At 30.3% G+C, this 22,014-nt stretch overlaps 4 protein-coding genes across 4 annotated transcripts; 1 reads left to right on the top strand and 3 right to left on the bottom strand.

Moving 5' to 3' along the window:
* Positions 1-1,076: 1,076 nt before the first annotated feature.
* On the bottom strand, positions 1,077-8,794 carry LOC111641021. The gene is made up of 20 exons (XM_023387128.1): positions 8,475-8,794; positions 8,191-8,398; positions 7,297-7,449; positions 7,017-7,222; positions 6,327-6,527; positions 6,160-6,259; positions 5,883-6,080; positions 5,795-5,819; positions 5,305-5,499; positions 5,217-5,232; positions 3,920-4,126; positions 3,753-3,852; positions 3,502-3,673; positions 3,155-3,412; positions 2,976-3,092; positions 2,689-2,872; positions 1,920-2,123; positions 1,729-1,855; positions 1,394-1,481; positions 1,077-1,326 (listed from the first exon to the last, which is right to left on the bottom strand). The coding sequence occupies exons 1-20, from the start codon at positions 8,516-8,518 to the stop codon at positions 1,160-1,162; spliced, it is 2,970 nt and encodes a 989-aa protein (XP_023242896.1). The 5' UTR covers positions 8,519-8,794; the 3' UTR covers positions 1,077-1,159.
* On the bottom strand, positions 3,440-4,116 carry LOC111641027. The gene is made up of 3 exons (XM_023387131.1): positions 3,920-4,116; positions 3,753-3,852; positions 3,440-3,673 (listed from the first exon to the last, which is right to left on the bottom strand). Exons 1-3 carry the CDS (start codon positions 4,039-4,041, stop codon positions 3,470-3,472), a joined length of 426 nt encoding a protein of 141 aa, XP_023242899.1. The 5' UTR covers positions 4,042-4,116; the 3' UTR covers positions 3,440-3,469.
* Positions 8,795-12,765: 3,971 nt separating the features above from the next.
* LOC111641019 (ectonucleotide pyrophosphatase/phosphodiesterase family member 5-like) lies at positions 12,766-15,575 on the top strand. Its single transcript, XM_023387126.1, has 3 exons — positions 12,766-13,156; positions 13,240-13,964; positions 15,301-15,575. Exons 1-3 carry the CDS (start codon positions 12,904-12,906, stop codon positions 15,520-15,522), a joined length of 1,200 nt encoding a protein of 399 aa, XP_023242894.1. The 5' UTR covers positions 12,766-12,903; the 3' UTR covers positions 15,523-15,575.
* A 3,178-nt stretch (positions 15,576-18,753) lies between these two features.
* Positions 18,754-21,439, bottom strand: LOC111641024 (ectonucleotide pyrophosphatase/phosphodiesterase family member 5-like). Its single transcript, XM_023387130.1, has 3 exons — positions 21,104-21,439; positions 20,297-21,033; positions 18,754-20,196 (listed from the first exon to the last, which is right to left on the bottom strand). The coding sequence occupies exons 1-3, from the start codon at positions 21,357-21,359 to the stop codon at positions 19,972-19,974; spliced, it is 1,218 nt and encodes a 405-aa protein (XP_023242898.1). The 5' UTR covers positions 21,360-21,439; the 3' UTR covers positions 18,754-19,971.
* Between the last annotated feature and the right edge of the window lie 575 nt (positions 21,440-22,014).

Raw genomic sequence — 22,014 nt, 5'->3', positions numbered from 1 at the left:
GAAGTAGAACTGATTCTTCTGCATCAAACAAGAAAAGAAAAACTTTATCTTTGGAATGTAAAGTTAACATTATTAAAGACTTCGATACAAAAATGAAAATTTGTGAATTGACAAAGGAGTTTGATCTACCGGAATCGACGGTCAGAACAATTGTAAAAGGTAAAGAAAAAATTTTCGAAGCTGTGAAAAATGCTCAATCTTTAAATTCAAGCATCATTCGTAAACGTCACGGTATTATCGCTGAGATGGAAACAATGTTAAAATTACGGTGCGATAATCAATTTAAATGTGAAAAATTGTCCTGTTGATCAGAACACTGTGCGCTTTCAAGCTAAGCTGATTTTTGAGAGATTGAAAGAGGATGCTGGAGAGATGGCTAAAGATGAAGAGTTTAAAACTAGTAACAGGTTAGTTCAGCCGATTCAAAAGTCTCTGTAATTTATAGCATTGCAGAAAGTGGAGAGGCGGCAAGTGCTGATAAAGAGGCTGCATCTTACTATCTAGAGAAATTCAAAGCTATGTTGCCTGTGATTTGGAAGTCGAATCGTAAAGCTTGGGTGACAGCTTCCCTTTTTTGAGACTGGTTTTTGAGACATACCTGAAGTCGAACGTTATTGCCAATCTAAACAAATTCCATTTAAAGTGATGCTAATAATCGACAACGTACCAGGTCATCCCCTGAAACTTTAACTAATTTTGATCCACGTGTGGAAGTTGTATTTTTTGCTACCAAATATCACCAGTTTGCTTCAACCGATGGATCAGAGTCATCAAAACATTCAAAGCTTATTATATGCGAAATTATACCCCGACTTACGCGGTTATCGCTCGGTCCTACCTATCGCGTTAGTTCGGGGTATTGCTGTATACAAAATTATTGACGTGAGGACAGAATGGAAGACAGAAATTTTGGGCTTTATATAGACAAATTTTGTCTAGAGTTTAAAATTTCTTTAATCTGGCACTATCTAGAAATTATATGCAGTACATGAGCCTATTTAATATTTAAATTAGTTTAATTTTTTAAATAAATAACACTATACTTTCAAATCTTTTTTTTTTATTTTAATCACGATTAAAATTTTATAAAGTAAACTTTAGATGTTGTCTTTCAAGATTTATTTTTATGCAGAAAATAAAAATTTATACATTGCGTCTATCAAAAATTTTTAAGGGTTGGTAAAGTAACAACAGCTGTCCCGCAAATAGGAAATGGCATTGGTTCACGTGCCAACCATGACTTTTTCATGCTTTCTAAACAGATAAAATCGGAGTGGTTTGTTTGTTGAAAAGATGATAAACCTCCGATTACATATATTCTTTTGGCTGGAAGCATTTAAAATTAAGATTAATTTATATTATTAGTAAGATTTAATTTATTAAGAATACAAACCAAGTGAAGTTGTAACCAATCCGTGTTTTGCAGAAGGTAACGGGGTACATTTTTTCCATTCATTCAATTCGTCATCATAACAGTATACCTCTGTTAAACTACAGATATGATTCTTTCGTTTCCCCGATCCTCCTATGATATATAATCTCTTTTCGTGTTCCACTAAACCCATCAAAGTTACCGGCATTGGTAATTTTGCAACGTTGAATGACCAACTACAATTAATGAAATATTATGAAAATTAATTCAAAAATTTTAATGTTATTTATTGATTCTTACTGGTTTGTTTTTGGATCAAAACATTCGATATCTCTGACAATATAAACTCAGTATACCTCTGTTAAACTACAGATATGATTCTTTCGTTTCCCCGATCCTCCTATGATATATAATCTCTTTTCGTGTTCCACTAAACCCATCAAAGTTACCGGCATTGGTAATTTTGCAACGTTGAATGACCAACTACAATTAATGAAATATTATCAAAATTAATTCAAAAATTTTAATGTTATTTATTGATTCTTACTGGTTTGTTTTTGGATCAAAACATTCGATATCTCTGACAATATAAACTCTGTTTTCTTCTGTTAAGTGTATCATTCCTCCGACGACCCAGAGTAAACCATTATGAGAAGCTACACCCATACCAACTCGTGGGCAATTCAGAGGATATTTTAACTCAAACCAAGCATCTGTATTAATGTCGTAACATTCTATTGATGACAATAACCTAAAAAATTAAGAAATGACAAATATATATATATATTTTTTTATCAATGTTAAGTGATCAAAAAATTTGAGTTGGATTATTTAGCTTATTTGGTTTGGCTGAAAAATAAGGCAACGAGTATGAAGAAGGAAGCTTCGTTTTCAACTTAGTAATATGGTAGCGAGGGATCATTGATGTCTCGCTTAGATTACCATATGCCAATTTGAGGACCACTAGTGACCGAGAGATAAAAACCACTGAATGCCCTGCCATGATTGCCACAGGGACTTTTCCAGATTTTCTTTACGTATCTGAAGCCTAAATAGGGGCCAGTTTCCCATAGAAAATCCTTCCTATTTGAAAATAAAACTCCATGTTCTACAAACGACCAACAGGATATAACTCCCATGGCTGGAATTTCGACTTTTTAGGAACTTCATCTCACTGCCCATTACTAATATATTTGTTTTATATGTATATGATGCCTCTAAAGAAATATGGCTACATCTCAAAAACACTTAAAGGACTGTGAGGATAACTCGTTATTTTGTTTTCAAAGAAACTAAATATAAGCATTATTGCTTACTGCTTGTTTTCATTTTTTCCTCCAACAACATAAATTATTCCATACAAAACTGCAGCACCGTGATACATACGACAATGATGCATAGATTTCATAGAATTCCACGTTTCGTTTACGTAATTGAATCGAAAACACGATGACGTTGATACAATATTTCCTTTTAGTGTTTCCCTCAAGTCGCATCCACCTTTAAAAATAACCATTTTTAAAATGTGTGTATAAAGGAAAATGATTTTATTAACTTTCAAATCAGTTTTTTTTTTGTTACGATATATTGATAAAGAGTTTACCAATACAAAAAATATTCTCTCTTAAACAAACAGCTGCCATATGATGGCGTGGCAATGGTAACTTGCAGCATCTTTCCCATTTGTTTTCTATAGGATGATATCTTAAAACAGAAACACCTAAAATAATATGATGATAATCATTAAAAGATTTACTTATTTGATTTTAAATATACACTCACCACACTCCATCTGTTGCAATTGAGTTGGATTCATTCCACCTATAGTTAATAAAACGGGAGTTTCTCTTAGTTGTATCGGTCCCGTAACTTTTCTCAAATTTATAGTCACTCTTTTAGACCAATCAGCAGGACCATTACTATTTTTTACAATCATTTGCAATGAAGCATCCATTGTTAAAGTATCGATTCTATTCAAATCGATTAAATCGATTTTTTTTCTGAATGTTCGAGACGTTCTCCTTGATGTTTGATGATATCCTGATGACGAAGACACATAATGACATTACGAATGACAAATTTAAATGCGATTGACTATCAAACCTCTAAATTCTGTGAATTTATTGAACTTTTTCTGAATAAATGACTGCGACTTGCTACTTGAATTTTTACAATTTCATTTGTTCTTTTGTTAAATCTTTTAGCGAAAAGATAACGTTTAAAATACGACTGAATCGTCTTTTCTGCTTTTGTTTTCTTTCCCCATAATGTTTCACAAGTAACATCATACTCAGATGTATTCTGTAAAGTGTTAATAAAACTTTATAAATCTTAGTAATAAAATCTATGTATTGTAAGAGAATAAAAATAAATTACTAACCCATAGTTCTAAAGGATGGTCGCTCAGTAGGTAACGTCGTGGATTGTTATTGTAATCAGTAAATTTTGTAACTTGTCCACACATCTTTGCCGAAATATAACTGTAAAATGTTACATTATATAGATACCAATATTTAATAAGATTCCAATATGAGATCCACATCGTACCACGTGGCATCGGTTATAAGATTTCTCACGAACACATGTTCTATGATACCAGGCAATATCGGTGGATGATAACAAGCTACGATCTCTTCTAAAGTCATCATAGAAAATCTGATGTTATCCATCACTTGTTTAATATATTTTTCTCTTTCCAGATAGTTATGATCGAGCCATTTTAAAGCAGCCAGAAATACAATTACTTCACTAATTCTAAACAATTTTTTTAAAATATACATTAGAATCTATACAGTATGTGAAACTTTACTTCAAATAAATGGTTAAGAAAACTAATGGGTCATTAGGTCACATATGGGTCATTAGGTCATTTGAGAAAAGAAAAATCACTTCCAATCCACTTTACATTAATTGTAACGAGCAATTATTTAATGTAACAGCACCACAGAGCTATTAAGTTTACAGTAGTAGTGTCTTGTCCCTGTACTGTACATCATATTTTTCCTGTTAACAATGAAGTCATGCCATCTAACTCCGTTCAGGAGAAAATTTTGAATTGAAATAACGTGACTTCTATTTCAAACAGGAAATTCGTATATAGTTCTAATTGTGTGATTGACTGTAAAGCAATTTTAAAGTAAACTTTTTTCATTTTGTCAAGAAAACTTTTTTCATATCAAAACAAGAATACGACGAAGAAAATATTAGGGCCATACATCGCAAGACTTTCTGATGTGAAGGAATTTACACATGTAGATCAGCAGCTTTTCTGATTATCCCTATTTGATTCTGAAAGGGATATCAAATCTATATAAATTAAGTCTATTTAAATTAATAATGGAGTAATTTAATTGTATAATTCTACTCTGTACACAGTTCATTCCCATTTCATTTACTTTATCATTCTTGTGATAAATTATAGTAATATAGGAAATCTGCTTTGAAAGTTTTACCAGTCATTTGTACTTTATAAGTATCCATAATTAATTTTGAGGAGTCATACCAAGATATATTTTTTAATAAGGGATCAAAGTCTAAACTAGAATTGTTTGTATGCCATATCTATCGGTGTACAAATTGTTATTTCGGCATTATGTCGAACTGCGTAATTTAATCTAAAATTTAGAACGTTCTGGTGTTATGTATTTAACCGAAAGATGGACAATATATTAAATATTGTAAATATATTTTTGAACAACCTATGTTTGTTTAGATTTGCACTTTTATATTTGACATATCTGTAAAAATAAATTGTTTGCTTAAATTATATAAAACAGCTGCCATATGATGGCGTGGCAATGGTAACTTGCAGCATCTTTCCCATTTGTTTTCTATAGGATGATACCTTAAAACAGAAACACCTAAAATAACATGATGATAATCATTAAAAGATTTACTTATTTGATTTTAAATATACATGTATCTACACTCACCACACTCCATCTGTTGCAATTGAGTTGGATTCATTCCACCTATAGTTAATAAAACGGGAGTTTCTCTTAGTTGTATCGGTCCCGTAACTTTTCTCAAATTTATAGTCACTCTTTTAGACCAATCAGCAGGACCATTACTATTTTTTACAANTTCCCATTTGTTTTCTATAGGATGATATCTTAAAACAGAAACACCTAAAATAATATGATGATAATCATTAAAAGATTTACTTATTTGATTTTAAATATACACTCACCACACTCCATCTGTTGCAATTGAGTTGGATTCATTCCACCTATAGTTAATAAAACGGGAGTTTCTCTTAGTTGTATCGGTCCCGTAACATTTCTCAAATTTATAGTCACTCTTTTAGACCAATCAGCAGGACCATTATTATTTTTTACAATCATTTGCAATGAAGCATCCATTGTTAAAGTATCGATTCTATTCAAATCGATTAAATCGATTTTTTTTCTGAATGTTCGAGACGTTCTCCTTGATGTTTGATGATATCCTGATGACGAAGACACATAATGACATTACGAATGACAAATTTAAATGCGATTGACTATCAAACCTCTAAATTCTGTGAATTTATTGAACTTTTTCTGAGTAAATGACTGCGACTTGCTACTTGAATTTTTACAATTTCATTTGTTCTTTTGTTAAATCTTTTAGCGAAAAGATAACGTTTAAAATACGACTGAATCGTCTTTGCTGCTTTTGTTTTCTTTCCCCATAATGTTTCACAAGTAACATCATACTCAGATGTATTCTGTAAAGTGTTAATAAAACTTTATAAATCTTAGTAATAAAATCTATGTATTGTAAGAGAATAAAAATAAATTACTAACCCATAGTTCTAAAGGATGGTCGCTCAGTAGGTAACGTCGTGGATTGTTATTGTAATCAGTAAATTTTGTAACCTGTCCACACATCTTTGCCGAAATATAACTGTAAAATGTTACATTATATAGATACCAATATTTAATAAGATTCCAATATGAGATCCACATCGTACCACGTGGCATCGGTTATAAGATTTCTCACGAACACATGTTCTATGATACCAGGCAATATCGGTGGATGATAACAAGCTACTATCTCTTCTAAAGTCATCATAGAAAATCTGATGTTATCCATCACTTGTTTAATATATTTTTCTCTTTCCAGATAGTTATGATCGAGCCATTTTAAAGCAGCCAGAAATACAATTACTTCACTAATTCGAAACAATTTTTTTAAAATATACATTAGAATCTATACAGTATGTGAAACTTTACTTCAAATAAATGGTTAAGAAAACTAATGGGTCATTAGGTCATTTGAGAAAAGAAAAATCACTTCCAAAAATCACTTTACATTAATTGTAAAGAGCAATTATTTAATGTAACAACACCACAAAGCTATTATCAATAAGTTTACAGTAGTAGTGTCTTGTCCCTGTACTGTATATCATATTTTTCCTGTTAACAATAAAGTCATGCCATCTAACTCCGTTCAGGAAAATTTTTTGAATTGAAATAACGTGACTTCTATTTAAAACAGGAAATTCGTATATAGTTCTAATTATGTGATTGACTGTAAAGCAATTTTAAAGAAAACTTTTTCTCATTTTGTAAAAGATCTTATAGATCTAATATAATTTATTACAGTATTATCGTGATTTTTCTTATAGCCATTTATTTACATATTACTTAATAAACTTTACCTTCTGGCACCAATTATATCCACGGAAAGAAATTCACAGACTTGTTCAATATCCAATTCGACAAAGTCTTTACAGACTATTACCTCTTCAAATCTTTTAGCCATAGAATTTAAAGCTCGTTGCCACGTTTCACGAAGTCCTAATCTTTTTGCCGTTACGTAGATGTATAAAAGATTTGTGGTATTTTTATCAGAATCCATTAACAACTATCGATAAAGATGAAAATACAATACATCGATAATAAAATTAATTTTTAAATTAATTTAATAACATAACTTACCAAATTGCACTTTTCGGTAACTTCATACATTTCTAACTTTTTGGATGCTTGATACACATCTGCCAGAGTTTGACAATTTAAATTTAATTCCCCAGTATACATGTAATTCAATAATGTATCAAAAGCTTTTGGAGTAACAGATTTCAATTTTATCTGATAAAAGTTAATCATTAAATTAATATAACGGATATCCAACTACGTACTATACTTAAAAGCAGTGGTTCTCAACCTTTTTTGTTGATATACCCTATTAGTCCATTAGTTGTTTCTCAAGTACCCATTATATTTTTGTATGTAAACTTTATAATTACTGCGTTAGATGTATACAGCCCTTATAACTGAGCGCCATAAAAAACTCTAACTAACTAGACCAGTGGTATAAATACAATCGACCTCCTATAACACTTGATTATTCCGTTTTATATGAATTCCATGTTGTACGAATCACTTAGATTTTACAAATACGTGTGCCGGGCTGTGAACGGCTCACGTATTTGTAAAATCTAAGTGACTCATACAACATGGAATTCATATAAAACGGAATTATCAACAGTGTTATAGGGGGGTCGACTGTAAATACATTTCAGCCATCTATATATAATATACTAATCAAATAATAACACAAGAAGTGTTAATAATTTACAGCAAATTGATTAACATATGCCATTTTATAATGAAAGTTAGATGTACTCCTTTGATTTATGCTCGTATCCCTAGGGGTACATGTACCCCCAGTTGAGAACCATTGCTTTAAAGAACACCACAAGTGTAATGATTCATTAAGTAATGCCTTTCTTACTCAAACTACAGATAATATACGAGTCATATTCAGGATGATCCTTCGAATCAAAATCCTGGATAAAATATACAATAAAAATTATTAAATGAACTTACTTTGTTAAGAGAATTTCTGGATGGTTCCATAAGCAATTTCTTAAAATAAGGAGAATAACAAGTGAGAACTGCCTTATGGGCAGAAAAGCAATTTTCTTTGACTTGAATTACTATATCAGTCATCTTGTTATATTTCCATAATCCGGCTGTATGTTCACCCAGCATTGCAAAATGCATACTTTTAGATGTATTCAATTCTTCACACATACTGAAAACAATTATCATCATCATTCTAATTGGATTTTTCAATCGATATACTTATAAGGAGAAAGGATTAAACTTACCTTATTGAAATTTTATGGAAAATATTTAAACAGACTAATATCATTAGATATTATTATTATTTCGTAACTATGGACGTTTTTTTAATTATTACGTTAAATATAATTAATGAAAAATATAACTTTTAGAACACAATGTTTAGTTATTTACTTGATTTAATTAGATATTCTCGAGCTCCCTTTGCATTTGTCTTAGTCGTAGATATTTAATATTTTCAGTAATTTTTTTTCACTTGTTTTTTTTTTCATTTCTGGACGTTTCAAAATCCTCTTAGTCCAAAAGTGTAAACATTCTGGAAGGTCATTTTTTTGACCTATCGCCTATTTTCTCTCTGTTGTATATAGTCTAACAACCGAGTAAATAAAAATAAATTTGAATAACTTATTAGTTGACTGTAAAAGAATAATTTTAATTAAATTTAGGATTTAAAATATTTAATTGTAAACTATTACTTTCTATTAAGAAGGATATCCTTTATCATAGATTCGAAATCCCGTTAGTTCGTAACTGTACTTACTCTAATCTGATCAACATGTCTTTGCTTTTACAATAACACATTTTAGGGTATCACTTTACCCTTTTTTTTTCTCTCTTATCTCATAAAATATGGATGGGTTTCTGGATTGCAAGATTGGACTACAAGTAACAGATTGAGATATTTGTAGTGTTCTAGGCTAATACCTTTTGAGTAACTTACTACTTTTTGGACTAGTTTAAAGATAATTTGGGCTGCATTACTTTTTGTTTCGATCTGTGAAGTTCTCACGTACACATGCTGTTTACCTATACTTTATTTATATTATTAATTATTAATGAAAATAGCATTCTGTATTCCTTGCTGTATTCCACTTGTTTAATAAATTACATTAGTTACATGGCATTTNGCGGAAGCGAATCAATATCGACGTAAAAGATGGACTTTGGTTGGTGGAGTACTTCGCATTTCTCTGGTTTACATTGTTTCTCGTGAAATATCTTAAAGATGTACACGAGCGCAGTAATAAGTAAAAATATCAATGATATTATAAGGTAAGTCACCAATACGTTGGATATGGCACGGCCAAATTTTTTCATTATGATCTTCATTTCTTGTTCTGTGAGCTTTCTGTTCACTTTCAAATCAGTTCTGAGACTGTCTGAAATTTTATTTTCGCCACCTTCCTGCTTCGTTGGACCAATTAACATTGTATTAAGACGATTTTTATCGTCGTTCTTCTCCGAAAATTCGACGTTGTCATCCAATTTTCTCGTTTGTTCCGTTCCTCTTTTTTGCTCGATCTCTTCATTTATATATTTCCGCATAAAATAAGAATTTTTGTATTTTTTGTAATTTTCTATAAAAGAAGAAAGCTTCGAAACTTCATTTCTTGAATTTTTAATTATTTTTGGTTTAGTTACACCACGCTTTTCTTCAAAGTCGTCATGATCTTGATCCTTGTCCATTGGCGATTCTTTATTTCTTTGAGTCGACGGTCCCACGAGCCAGTCCAATTTTCGAATTTTTGACTTGCTTCGTGGAACAAGGACACCATTTTTGTTTTTAAGCTGTGTTGAAAACACATTCGTCAAGTCTTCGTTATAAGCAACGTCCTCCTCCGTTAAAGAACTGAGGAGCAACGAGCTTGGATCACTCACGAATTTCTTTTGTAGACGTATCCTATAGTTTTGCCCCACAGGAGCGTAAATTAAAATAAATAATGGTAAAATTACCATTAATATAACGCATATATTCATCTTTTATCTCGATTCGAAAACACTTTCAGAACTATTTACTTCTGTAAATATTGTTAGACAATACTAACATTGTTTGCATTATTGAAAACGCAATAATGAAATCATTTACGAAACTTGATGTATATTAATATTTTTTCAGGATTCATAGATACAATTTATTTTGTGTTATTTATTTCTGTGTTTGTTTCTGTGTTCTGCGGAGACTTGAGAGACTTTACTACGTCATCCAAACGAAGTAGAACTGATTTTTCTGCATCAAACAAGAAAAGAAAAACTTTATCTTTGGAATGTAAAGTTAACATTNTAATTAAATTTAGGATTTAAAATATTTAATTGTAAACTATTACTTTCTATTAAGAAGGATATCCTTTATCATAGATTCGAAATCCCGTTAGTTCGTAACTGTACTTACTCTAATCTGATCAACATGTCTTTGCTTTTACAATAACACATTTTAGGGTATCACTTTACCCTTTTTTTTTCTCTCTTATCTCATAAAATATGGATGGGTTTCTGGATTGCAAGATTGGACTACAAGTAACAGATTGAGATATTTGTAGTGTTCTAGGCTAATACCTTTTGAGTAACTTACTACTTTTTGGACTAGTTTAAAGATAATTTGGGCTGCATTACTTTTTGTTTCGATCTGTGAAGTTCTCACGTACACATGCTGTTTACCTATACTTTATTTATATTATTACTATTATTATTATTAATTATTAATTAACTCTTTCTCACTCTCTCTCCTACAACATTTTCAGAAATTACAAAATCTTAATTATTTTTTTATGATCGTATAAATTATGATTATGTTCTAATTTTCTAGTTTAATATTTAACATAAAAAAAGTTTTATTCACATAAAACTTTTTAATGTGAATAATTATGTATAATTATTTCCTTAATAAAATTAAACTTATTTTAATTGATCTATTAAATCTATATATATATATGCTGTATATAGTCAAGCATTTATATTTTATAATTCTATTGTTTTAAAAACTTTTCTGTAAAATATATATTAGAAAATGAGGAAGATTTAAGAAAAAAAAACATAATCTAGATAATAATTTTTGATATATTTATTATTATTATTATTTTTAATATAAAAGACATCGATTATTGCGGTATATAAAGATTATTCTAGTGAATACTTTCATCTTGCGAAATTGATCCATACACTCTATTATGCTGGAAGGATCGATTTACGAAAGACCAAATGACAAACTAGTCTAAGGATATGGATAGTACATAATTAATCATTGTTTTTTTGACACAATAGACCATTAAATTAAACTATATCACGCATCGATAAAAAAGATAAGTAAATAAATAAGGAAGCAAGATATGAAAAAAACAAATAAACAGATATTTGTAGGCCTACGAGAGTACAGTTGATCCGGTATTTGTAAAGCTGATAGTGTGTGTCGATCATCAGTCAATTTCTACGGATATAAAAACTGTTACAAGATCTTTAAAATGATGTATTATTAAACTCCTGAATACAGAGATAACTTTTTAGAAAGTTGAAGACCTCTAAGCGGTTACAAGATGGTTTATAGATTGGAATACAGATCAATAAATAGCATCCTTTAAGTAATATCTTCCGTTTAAAAAATAAAAGTAAATAAATAATAATGGCAGCTGGTACCGATCTTCTCGACGGTGCGAAAATCCATGTTTATAAATGGATCGTTATGAAAATACTTCGAAAAGATATTAAAACTGGTGATAAGAGCATTAAATAAAATTATCGTTTAAAAGTATTGTTTTTTTGTGTTGTATTTTTAACGTGATAATTAATATTCATTTTAATATTATTACTTTTCTGGTTAGAACGAGAAATAATGTAAAATCTCCATTTTGTTATCTTATAATAAACGGAAGGAATAGTATGATTGAAATCTGCTTTTAGTCCGTCAAACCATAATGGCCTCATAATACATAATGTAACATGTATAACACAACCATCAAAGACATTACTTCAACTCGCATCATCATCACAGTAGAAATACAGTAATAAACATTCTTCTTGTAATCAAAAAGCATTACCAGTATTTGGCTATAAAGTAACAATGTTTATCTCATGTTTTTTTGGTTTTATTTCAATCAAAATTTTTTATAAGATTTTTTAATATATTAGAAACCATTTCAAAAATTTTATAAAATAATNTGACATCTATGTAAACAAGTGGAGATTTTAATATAAGATTACTCATTTAAACAAATAATAGTTTTAAAATAAATTTATTTTATTAGAGATTTTAACTGATAAAGTTAAATTTAAAAGTAAATAAATATATTTTTATGAATAATTTAAAGAAAAATAGAAAATAAATTGAGAAATTGTTTTGTTAGTTTATATTTGTGACTAATTATCTTAAATGTAGTAAGAGGAAATGACTAATAAATAAAACAAAATGATAGACAGGAATTAAAACAACTGATTTAGTTTCATAATATATCCTATTATCTATTTTATACTGCACTCAATTAAAGTATTGTTCATTTATATCGTTATAATAACTATAACAGATTGTTAAGATATAGTTTAGCTATCATATAAATACAATTATTATATTTATATGATAACTATAATTAACAGATAACCAGTAGATAGCATTAAAATAATCAGATAATAGTTATAAAGGCAGCTGCAGATTTTTAGTTAAAACAGTTGTTTAAGTACAGTCAAAGGATGGATCGTATTTGGATGCTACTACCTTTGCTGTTTTCATCATTTACGATCTGTTTATGCGCTCCTAAAGACGATAAAAATGCTGATAAAAAAGTTTTACTTATTTCTTTTGATGGATTCCGATGGGATTACTATAAGACATTTAATACACCAAACTTAGATTACTTGGCACGTACTGGCATTCATGCACCCAAGGGTGTTCAAGCTGTGTTCACTACGAAAACATTTCCAAATCACTATTCGATTGCAACTGGTAAGTTTATTGCTTTTAATAAATTAATTAATTTAATTGTATTTTATTTATTATTGTAAAAAACTTTATTTTAAATTGTTTAGGTTTATACGAAGAAAGTCATGGAATCGTGGATAATAATATGTACGATGTAGTTTTTAACGAAACTTTCAAAATGAAAAAACCGGACCCAAAATGGTGGGGAGGAGAACCAATTTGGGTCACTGCTAGAAAACAAGGTCTTAAATCTGGAGCATATTTTTGGCCAGCTTCTGATATACCTATAAAAGATACTTTTCCAAATTATTATTTTAAATATAATAATACTGTGTCTATGGAAACTAGAATTGAAACTGCGATTCATTGGTTAGCGACTGATCAGGTTAACGTGGCTCTTGTGTATTTTAACGAACCCGACAAAACTGGTCATAGAACTGGAGCTATGAGCGATGCCGTTGAAAAAATGGTGGAAACTGTTGATAAATTGGTTGGTTTTCTATTAGAAAAACTTTTGGAAACTTTTCTTCTCGATCGAGTTAATCTCATTATTATGAGTGATCACGGTATGGTCAATTTAACAGATGTAATCGTATTAGAAAAATATCTTCGTGTGCAAGAAGAAATTAAATGGCTTCCTTTGAGCGGACCAGTGTCTGGAATTTTACCACACGAAGGAAAATTAGACAGAGTTTATAATACACTGAAAAATGCTCATCCTAATATGACAGTTTATAAGAAAGAGAATATACCAGAGAGATGGCATTATAAGAATCACAGAAGAATCATGCCAATTATCGCAGTTGCGGATCAAGGTTATTTAATAGCAAAGGTATGCTCTTAACCAATTGCTTTTATTAATTCTTTTATGTTTAAAACATTTTTTTTAACTTCATAAAAAGAAACTGATGCTAAATAACGATTACAATCATCACGGTGGTAATGATGATATAGCAATGGATAATCTCTTAATTTCCTATAGATATTGCAGAAAATTTCATAGTAATTCTAATAAATTATTTAATGAACGAATATCGTAAACAATTACGTAAGAGAATACAAATATTTTCTAATAATGTTTACTTTTGTTTTTGATAAATAGGATATCTTTCCACAAAATATTTTCTTCTCGTATGCAATTGTTTATTTTCTTAATTAAAATACTGTATTTAACTTTTTAATTAAATTGTTTTTTATTGAATTCAAATATGAGATCCACCCTTTTATTTTGGGGCAATTTCGGGTCAAAGTTGACCTGTCGGCCTATGCGAAACTCAATTATTATTTTAACGTTCATTTTGAAAGGTGGACGTTACGTGGGTCCCAACAGAGAGTGGCTACTCACATAATTCAGTCGATAATCTATTTATTTTCTTAAATCAAACGGAAGATTACATCCATTTTTTTAAACGAGAGAGGGAGATAAAGAGATTACAAATACTTTCCTGTATACAATGAATAAAGTCGTATTAATTTCGGTGGTTCTTCTCGGCTGCTTCTGTGAGTGGTAACGAAATGTCGATTGATTTATGGAGTCGATGAAAGGTGGATACGGATACGGATGCGTTGTTAATTGGTCCTGCACCATTTTCTTCTCGTCCACGAAGTAATTTAATTACATTGAGTATCCATTTAGCTTCTTGTTTGGTAAATTGTACTACAATGTTATTCCAGTAATCTGTTAGTGTTGTTTTGCAAAACTTTTTTGCAAAACAAAATTTTCACATAATATACTAATAAGTTTATTGTATAAATCTGACTTTTCTTTATGATGTACAAGATTTAAATTTTCTTTAAGACGACCACCTTTTATTCCAAAGAGATTTTGGTCTATTGTAAAGGAATGGAAAAAAGCACGTTTTCAGAATAGATAAGGGTAATTGTTGATTGGTGGCTTATCTGCCTGCACTTTTGACTGTTAGTACTTACAAGATAATAGGGATTATCCAGACTGATAAGTTGAAAGTAGTAGTGTTCAGAGAGTTCCTATAATTAACTGAAGTAACTTATTATAGAAGGTTTGATCTTTTGTGGAGGTGGTCTTAAACTGTGCTGTATATTAATAAATTAAAAAGTTATTTTAATTTGTTCGAATTATATATATATATATATAAAAAAATTAAACTATGCTATTATATTATTAATTAATTTTATTATAATTTTTGTAGGAATATGGAACAGACAATGCCTTCGGTCAACACGGTTATGACAATATTCTACCTTCAATGCGCCCTATTTTCTTTGCTCGAGGTCCAGCTTTCAAAGAAAACTATCAGACAGATGTTTTCGAAACTGTTAATATTTATCCACTTATATGCCACTTATTAGGTATTAAACCGGCACCAAATAATGGAACTTTGGATTCGGTCAGACATCTTCTCAAAAATTAAAAAAAATAATAAAAAAACGTTTATTAAGCTTATAAACTTATTAAAATTTAAAATTTCCGTTTGTGAATTTTAATTTTATTCTTAAAAATAATAGTAAAATTAAATGAAATATTTAAGTTTAGTTATAAGACAAATACAAATAAACTTAAGCTTTAATTTATTCTCTTTATAAATCTTTAATGTCTTAGAACACAAAATCAGACAGTGGAGCTCTTACTGACTAAATATATGAATATGTTATGTGTTTTTTTAGATTTTGTAAAGTAAAATATGTGTAATAATGAGCAGAACGAGAGAATAGTTTTGAGAAGAGTGATTAGTATTAAATGATATCAATGCTGCGCTGATAAATGCAAAGCCTACAGCCACGAAATTATAAGCTCCTGGTTCCATCCTTTAAAGATATCATCCAAAAACTATTCTTACTTCAAATAAGGAACCTGATAGGGCCCCAACTACTAGCAACCCTAGTATAATTAACAGATTGCTAGAGTTGGTAGCATATATGGGTGTTTTAAGCATTTTTTTTAACGTTTTTGTCAGTAATTTGCGGGTTTTAAACTGCTTTAGACAGAACTTTAGAAGCATGTCATCACATTTATGTTTTCGTGTAAAGCCGAAACAGAAAACCCTATGAAGTTTCGTAGTCATAAAACTACAGGCAAGTTATTTTTACCTAGTTATGTATAATTTGAAAATTAAAAAACAGCTGCCATTGTTCTTTTTATTGTCTGAAAATTAGTTTTATTATTACAAACTATTACTTTAATTGCGGCAGTTGTTATATATTCTGCCATTCGCATTCGTATAATTTAAAATGACTTTTAGTAACAAATAACTGTTCGTATTCTATAAATTTATAATAATAATAATATAATAAAGAAGTTTTAAAGGGGAAAGACTTATTTTCATATTAAATTTGTATAAATGAAATTACCATACAAAGTTCTAGTTTATAACGTCACTTTACTTAAAAACAAAATGTTTTTGAGTTAATATATTGTTAAAGGCCTTATTTTATTTATTTATTTGTTTACTTTAATGCAAATTATTATTATTCAATGCAATATATATTTTTAAATAAAAATATGCATGTAGTAGTTTTAGATTTTGTCATAGGATATTTTTCTACAAAGGGGTGCGAACCCTCGAGCAACATAATGGCGAACGAGGTCCAATAAAAGAGTATGTTGCACACTGTCTGGTGAAACCGAAAACACACACGCATATACACATTAGTGATGTGCCGGATATCCGTATCCGTATCCGCGGATATCCGAGGGAAAAAAAAGATCCATATCCGTATCCGTTACTTTTTAGTGGATCTTTAACGGATCTTTTATCTTAATGAATTTCATTACTTATATGAAATTTTAAAGATAGGTAGCAATAGCACATGCGTCATTTACTATCGTAAAATATTTCAATATTACACTACTAAACTTTTTGTCGACATTGTTTTTATTTTAATTTAACTCAACACTCTCCAAAAACACAAACGTAATCTACGCTATCTCGTGTCACACTAGCCACAAACCAGTGTTTCCCAACGTGGGACCCACCCCCCACAGGGGGCAATTGGATTGCTAAGGAGGGAAATTCGAAAATGGACTTGTCCAGAGTTTAAGTTAACCGTATAGCCGCTGTGACATAAGAATTTTAGAAAGTCTTAGGTGGGGCATAGCACAAAAAGGTTGGGAAACACTGCACTAAACTATTGTGGCGGTACGCTATATTTTTGTAAATATAGACGGCGAGTCGGATGGTAACACTATTCCGTGCTCATTTCAATCGGTCCGAATCGTAGGTGGACGAAAGTATGAAATAAAATGGTTCAAATTCTTACAAGACATTATTATTATTATTTATTGTGAAATTTTGCCGCCCCCTACGCTACGCTACTGACTGGGAGTCGTATTTTCAATGACCGGATAGTTCAGAAATAAGTTCAGAAAAAAGATCCTGTTTTAAGGTCGTATTGACGACTGTGGAAGGAAAAATCCTAATTATTGAAAAAAAGAACTGGCCAGTTATAGGAGAAGGACGTGTGTTATCCCACCTAACAGTACACACAAAGAAACAAGCCGAAAAAAGGGACAAAACCCCAGATATCCTTATTTCTATCTTATCTACCATTTTTTCTGTCTTCTTAATTCTATCCCTTTTTTCTGTTATTAGTGTTAAAGGTTAGTGTTTAAGGTTCCGGGTTATATTGTCGCGACCGGGATATGTATTGTACACGTGCTTTGGATACAGCGAACTATTATTATCGCTGTAATTTCGCATGCTACTGTTTGTACTGTGAAGTTGGAATCCCTCGAAATAGAATCTGTATAAAGACGCGAAATAGCTTAATTGGAAAATTATATCAACTTTTGTTACTTTATCCTGTCTGTCTTTGTGGTGAATTCTAATTTAGCACACTTTCACACTATAAACAAAAACACGCGCAAAACAAGTCAAAACACGTCGCGTTATTAACGCAAAGCGTCAACTATCGGTCCAAGGACACAAGCACCGGCGCCGACTGGTACGAAAGTTGAAATCCGTATCCGTATCCGCGGATCTAGACTCTAATGATCCGTATCCGTATCCGCGGATATACATTTTTAACGATCCGGCACATCACTAATACACATCCACCGAATTTTTCCTTTCTTGGATTTAGGAGGTAGAGATTTACGAAACACACAAAGGGTCAAATTTGACAAGATTTCAATACTTTGCCGTATATGGACCTATCCACAAGTTTCCAGAACGTGTTTTTGAATTCTGCCGGGTACAATTGCATATGTGAATGACGTCGTGGAACCTTAAAAGAGATGTAGAGTATGTTAATAAGAGCAAAAACATCAAAGGAATCATATCTCTAAATGTGACCCTTCGCGAGATATAGCACCCCGAAATCAGCGCACGCGACAATGCCGGCTTCGAGTAACCCACTTGATTGTTCGTGGAGTACTTGATGTTATAAATTAATAGTTTTAGGAAGATGTGGGGGCTCCCTCCCATCTGGGAGCTGAGGTGCGAGTGACAGCTAGCACTGAAGCTCACGAATACTTGTGGAGTTTGGCTCAAGGCTAGTGATAGCGGAGCATGGAGAATAGGCTGTAACGGTACACAGGATAAGCTATTTTCGATTAGTAGAAGTTAATATCACCTACTTTACCCCTTCAAAAATAATTATAAAGGTCAAGACAATTATAATTAAACATTTCTTGGTAATCACAGGCTTTACTTTTAATAACATATTCCAAAGGTGATCATATCCATATTTAGAATAATTAAAATTAATTATACATTTATACTTTTTTAGAGTAAAAATATATATATATTTTTAAAATAAGTATAAATAACGAGAACAGATTTGAGTATTTTATTTCAAATTTTTGTTATTCATAGTTTATATACAGTTCATCTTTATAAAATAAATTGTTATACAGGGGAAGTTTGCCAGTACCGGACACCTAAGGTTTTTTCGAATTTGGTAAAAAAAAAAGTGTTAAGCGGATCGTAAAAGTAATACTGTCACGTTATAATTAGACATATATTTTAATAGTAGTAAACTAAACTAAAATACAAAAATGCTATGAAATTCATCACAAGAAACGTTTTCCGGTATCTGATATATATTAGAAGTTAAATGAGTGCTAAATATTGGAATAAATATTAGAAATGTAAATGAAAAATTCTTAAAACGGCATTAAATGTTTTTAAATCAATAGATTTTATCATTATTTTCATTTCACCAAAACGAAAACACGATAAGATAAGAAAAAACACTAAGTTCCTTAGAAACGGAAAATCTACAAGCACAAATTTCATATGTAAAAGTCTACATTTACTTGACTTCTATATTATTTAATATAAGCCTAAAATTTGGCTCTTGAATAAAATTTACTAAACCTTTTTTGTTTTTTCAGAGTAAAAAAATTCGAACTTCAATTCTATAAAGGAATTGAGATTAGAATCTCTGCTTGTTTCATTTAAAATTTGGGGAGATTTGTTCAAATACTTTCTGGAAATCACTTCAAAATTGACATCATGGACTAGAAAGGAAAAACAAAAGTGACTGATGAAGATTTGTATTAATAAAATGTATTTTTGTCCTTGTCTGATACTGGAAAACTAACATGCTATGATATACATTATATCCTCACTCAGTAATAACACAGTAACCGAAAAAAAAAAAAACAGTACAAACTTTAAATACTTCACAGATGCAACAAGAAATGCATCATATACAAATATCTTTTCCCAGATTGTACTGACTACAAATCGGAACTTAGCTTGCAAGCCTTACTTGAACAATCGTGGAGATAACCGGTAAATATCTGGCAATAAAAAGACACGGATAATTTTATCCGGTGCTGAACAAATTTCCCTTACGACTTACAAATTATAATGAAGAAGAAACGTTGAATGGATAACTTTATAACGTTTTAAGCTTCAAACAGTTCTTAGCATATGGCTGACTTCAGTTAGAGAACCGTTGTTAGGTGCTGGATTTATTCCAAGTAAATAGCAGATCAATGGATAAATATTTGTTATATCGAAACTTCTTGTTTTGTAATTCTCTTTAAAATCTGGCCCTCGAGCGAAGAATATGGGTCGCATAGAAGTTAAATTGTTGTCATAACCATGTTGACCCAAAGTACTGTTTTGTCTATATTTCTGTAATTAGAGTTTAAATCTTATTTAAATTAAAAATTTTATAAAACATAAAAATGATTAATATTAAATTAGCAATAAATTATTATAAAAATAACCTTACCCTAGCAATTAAATACCCTTCATCTGCAACTGCAAGGATTGGCATTATTCTCCTATGATTTTTATAATGCCACCTTTCTGGAATCTCTTCTTTCTTGTATACACTCATATTAGGATGAGCGTGTTTTAATTTATTATATACTATATCTAATTTACCTTCCTGAGGTAAAATTCCAACTACAGGTCCACCCGCAGGAATCCATTTTACTTCTTTTTTTAAATGAACATATTTCTCCAAAACAATTAAATGTTCTTTCTTTGTAATATTTGCCATTCCATGGTCACTAGTAATAATTAAATTAACTCGATCTAAAAGAAACTTTTCTAAAAGTTTTTCTAATAAAAATCCTACGAGTTTATCTAAAGATTCTACTGTTTTTCTAACTCCTTCGCTCATGGCACCCGTTTTATGACCAATATTGTCTGGTTGATTAAAATACACTAGAGCAATTTCAACTTGATCATTTGCCAACCAATTTACTGCCGTATTTATACGTTTTTCGAAAGGGGTTTTAATATTATACTTAAAAAAGTAATTCGGACGAATATTTTGAATTTCAATATCCGAAGAGGGCCAAAAATATACTCCTATTCTAATACCCTGTTTATGTGCTGTCACCCAAATTGGTTCTCCTCCCCACCATGCCGAATCCTTAGTATTATGCATTCTAAAACTTTTGTTGAAAACAGGATCATACATGGTGTTGTCTACAATTCCGTGACTTTCTTGATGCAAACCTACAGTACGGTAGTAAGATTACTTCATGTTAAATCCAGAAGTATATTATAGAAAATGTATAAGTCTTACCTGTAATTATAGAATAATGATTAGGGAATGTTTTAGTAGCAAAAGATGCCAAGATACCATTAGGAGCATGAACTCCTGTTTTAGCCAAATAATCCAAATTAGGAGTATTGTAATTTTTATAATAATCCCATCGAAATCCATCAAAGGATATTAAAAGAACTTTTCTACCCACTGGTCTTGAAATCGTTCTTGAAATTGAAGTTCCAATAATAGAAATTAAAACAAAAAATAAAAGTAACATAGAAATTTTAGTCATGATTGCAACATTAAACAGTAAAAATCCAATTCAGAAAGAACAGATGACTTAATCTCCACTATAAACTTTTACTGATAATATTTTAGAATACAAAGGCTGACGTTTATATATTCAAATTCCATATCAACTGTTACGTCATGTTTTATATAGATTAACTATTGCAAATTTGATTATAAAAAAAATTACGCAAAATTTATATTTTATCTATATGATTTATGGCNCTTTTGACTGTTAGTACTTACAAGATAATAGGGATTATCCAGACTGATAAGTTGAAAGTAGTAGTGTTCAGAGAGTTCCTATAATTAACTGAAGTAACTTATTATAGAAGGTTTGATCTTTTGTGGAGGTGGTCTTAAACTGTGCTGTATATTAATAAATTAAAAAGTTATTTTAATTTGTTCGAATTATATATATATATATATAAGCATAAATTCGTCATATAAAAATTGATATGCAGAAGCAATGGAGTTGCGAGTAAGTCGTTTCTTGGATCTCAATGGTTTTGTTTTTTTGTATGTCGAATGAACGTATGAATTACACGAAGTATCAATTTACATGAGTTATAAAAGATGACAGACAGAGAAAAGAAAAAAAGGGAAATAATAATAATGCAAAAATACAGTAAACATATTTAAAATAAATGGCATTACGG

Source organism: Centruroides sculpturatus, unplaced genomic scaffold (genome assembly GCF_000671375.1).
Source record: "Centruroides sculpturatus isolate CEXI.00-Female unplaced genomic scaffold, Cexi_2.0 scaffold1484, whole genome shotgun sequence".
Lineage (NCBI taxonomy): Eukaryota > Metazoa > Arthropoda > Arachnida > Scorpiones > Buthidae > Centruroides > Centruroides sculpturatus.
Note: the sequence above shows the minus strand (reverse complement) of the source record. Positions and strands in the feature narration are given on the sequence as shown.

Excerpts from the sequence above, each read along its gene's own strand:
- LOC111641024 (XM_023387130.1), bottom strand. The coding sequence starts at position 21,359 with ATGACTAAAATTTCTATGTTACTTTTATTTTTTGTTTTAATTTCTATT. Across the intron at positions 21,034-21,103 it reads TCATTATTCTATAATTACAG|GTTTGCATCAAGAAAGTCAC; the intron begins GTAAGACTTATA and ends ACCGTACTGTAG. Across the intron at positions 20,197-20,296 it reads AAGGGTATTTAATTGCTAGG|AAATATAGACAAAACAGTAC; the intron begins GTAAGGTTATTT and ends CTCTAATTACAG.
- LOC111641027 (XM_023387131.1), bottom strand. The coding sequence starts at position 4,041 with ATGGATAACATCAGATTTTCTATGATGACTTTAGAAGAGATCGTAGCT. Across the intron at positions 3,853-3,919 it reads CTTATAACCGATGCCACGTG|TTATATTTCGGCAAAGATGT; the intron begins GTACGATGTGGA and ends AACATTTTACAG. Across the intron at positions 3,674-3,752 it reads ACCATCCTTTAGAACTATGG|AATACATCTGAGTATGATGT; the intron begins GTTAGTAATTTA and ends AACACTTTACAG.
- LOC111641019 (XM_023387126.1), top strand. The coding sequence starts at position 12,904 with ATGGATCGTATTTGGATGCTACTACCTTTGCTGTTTTCATCATTTACG. Across the intron at positions 13,157-13,239 it reads TCACTATTCGATTGCAACTG|GTTTATACGAAGAAAGTCAT; the intron begins GTAAGTTTATTG and ends TAAATTGTTTAG. Across the intron at positions 13,965-15,300 it reads AAGGTTATTTAATAGCAAAG|GAATATGGAACAGACAATGC; the intron begins GTATGCTCTTAA and ends TAATTTTTGTAG.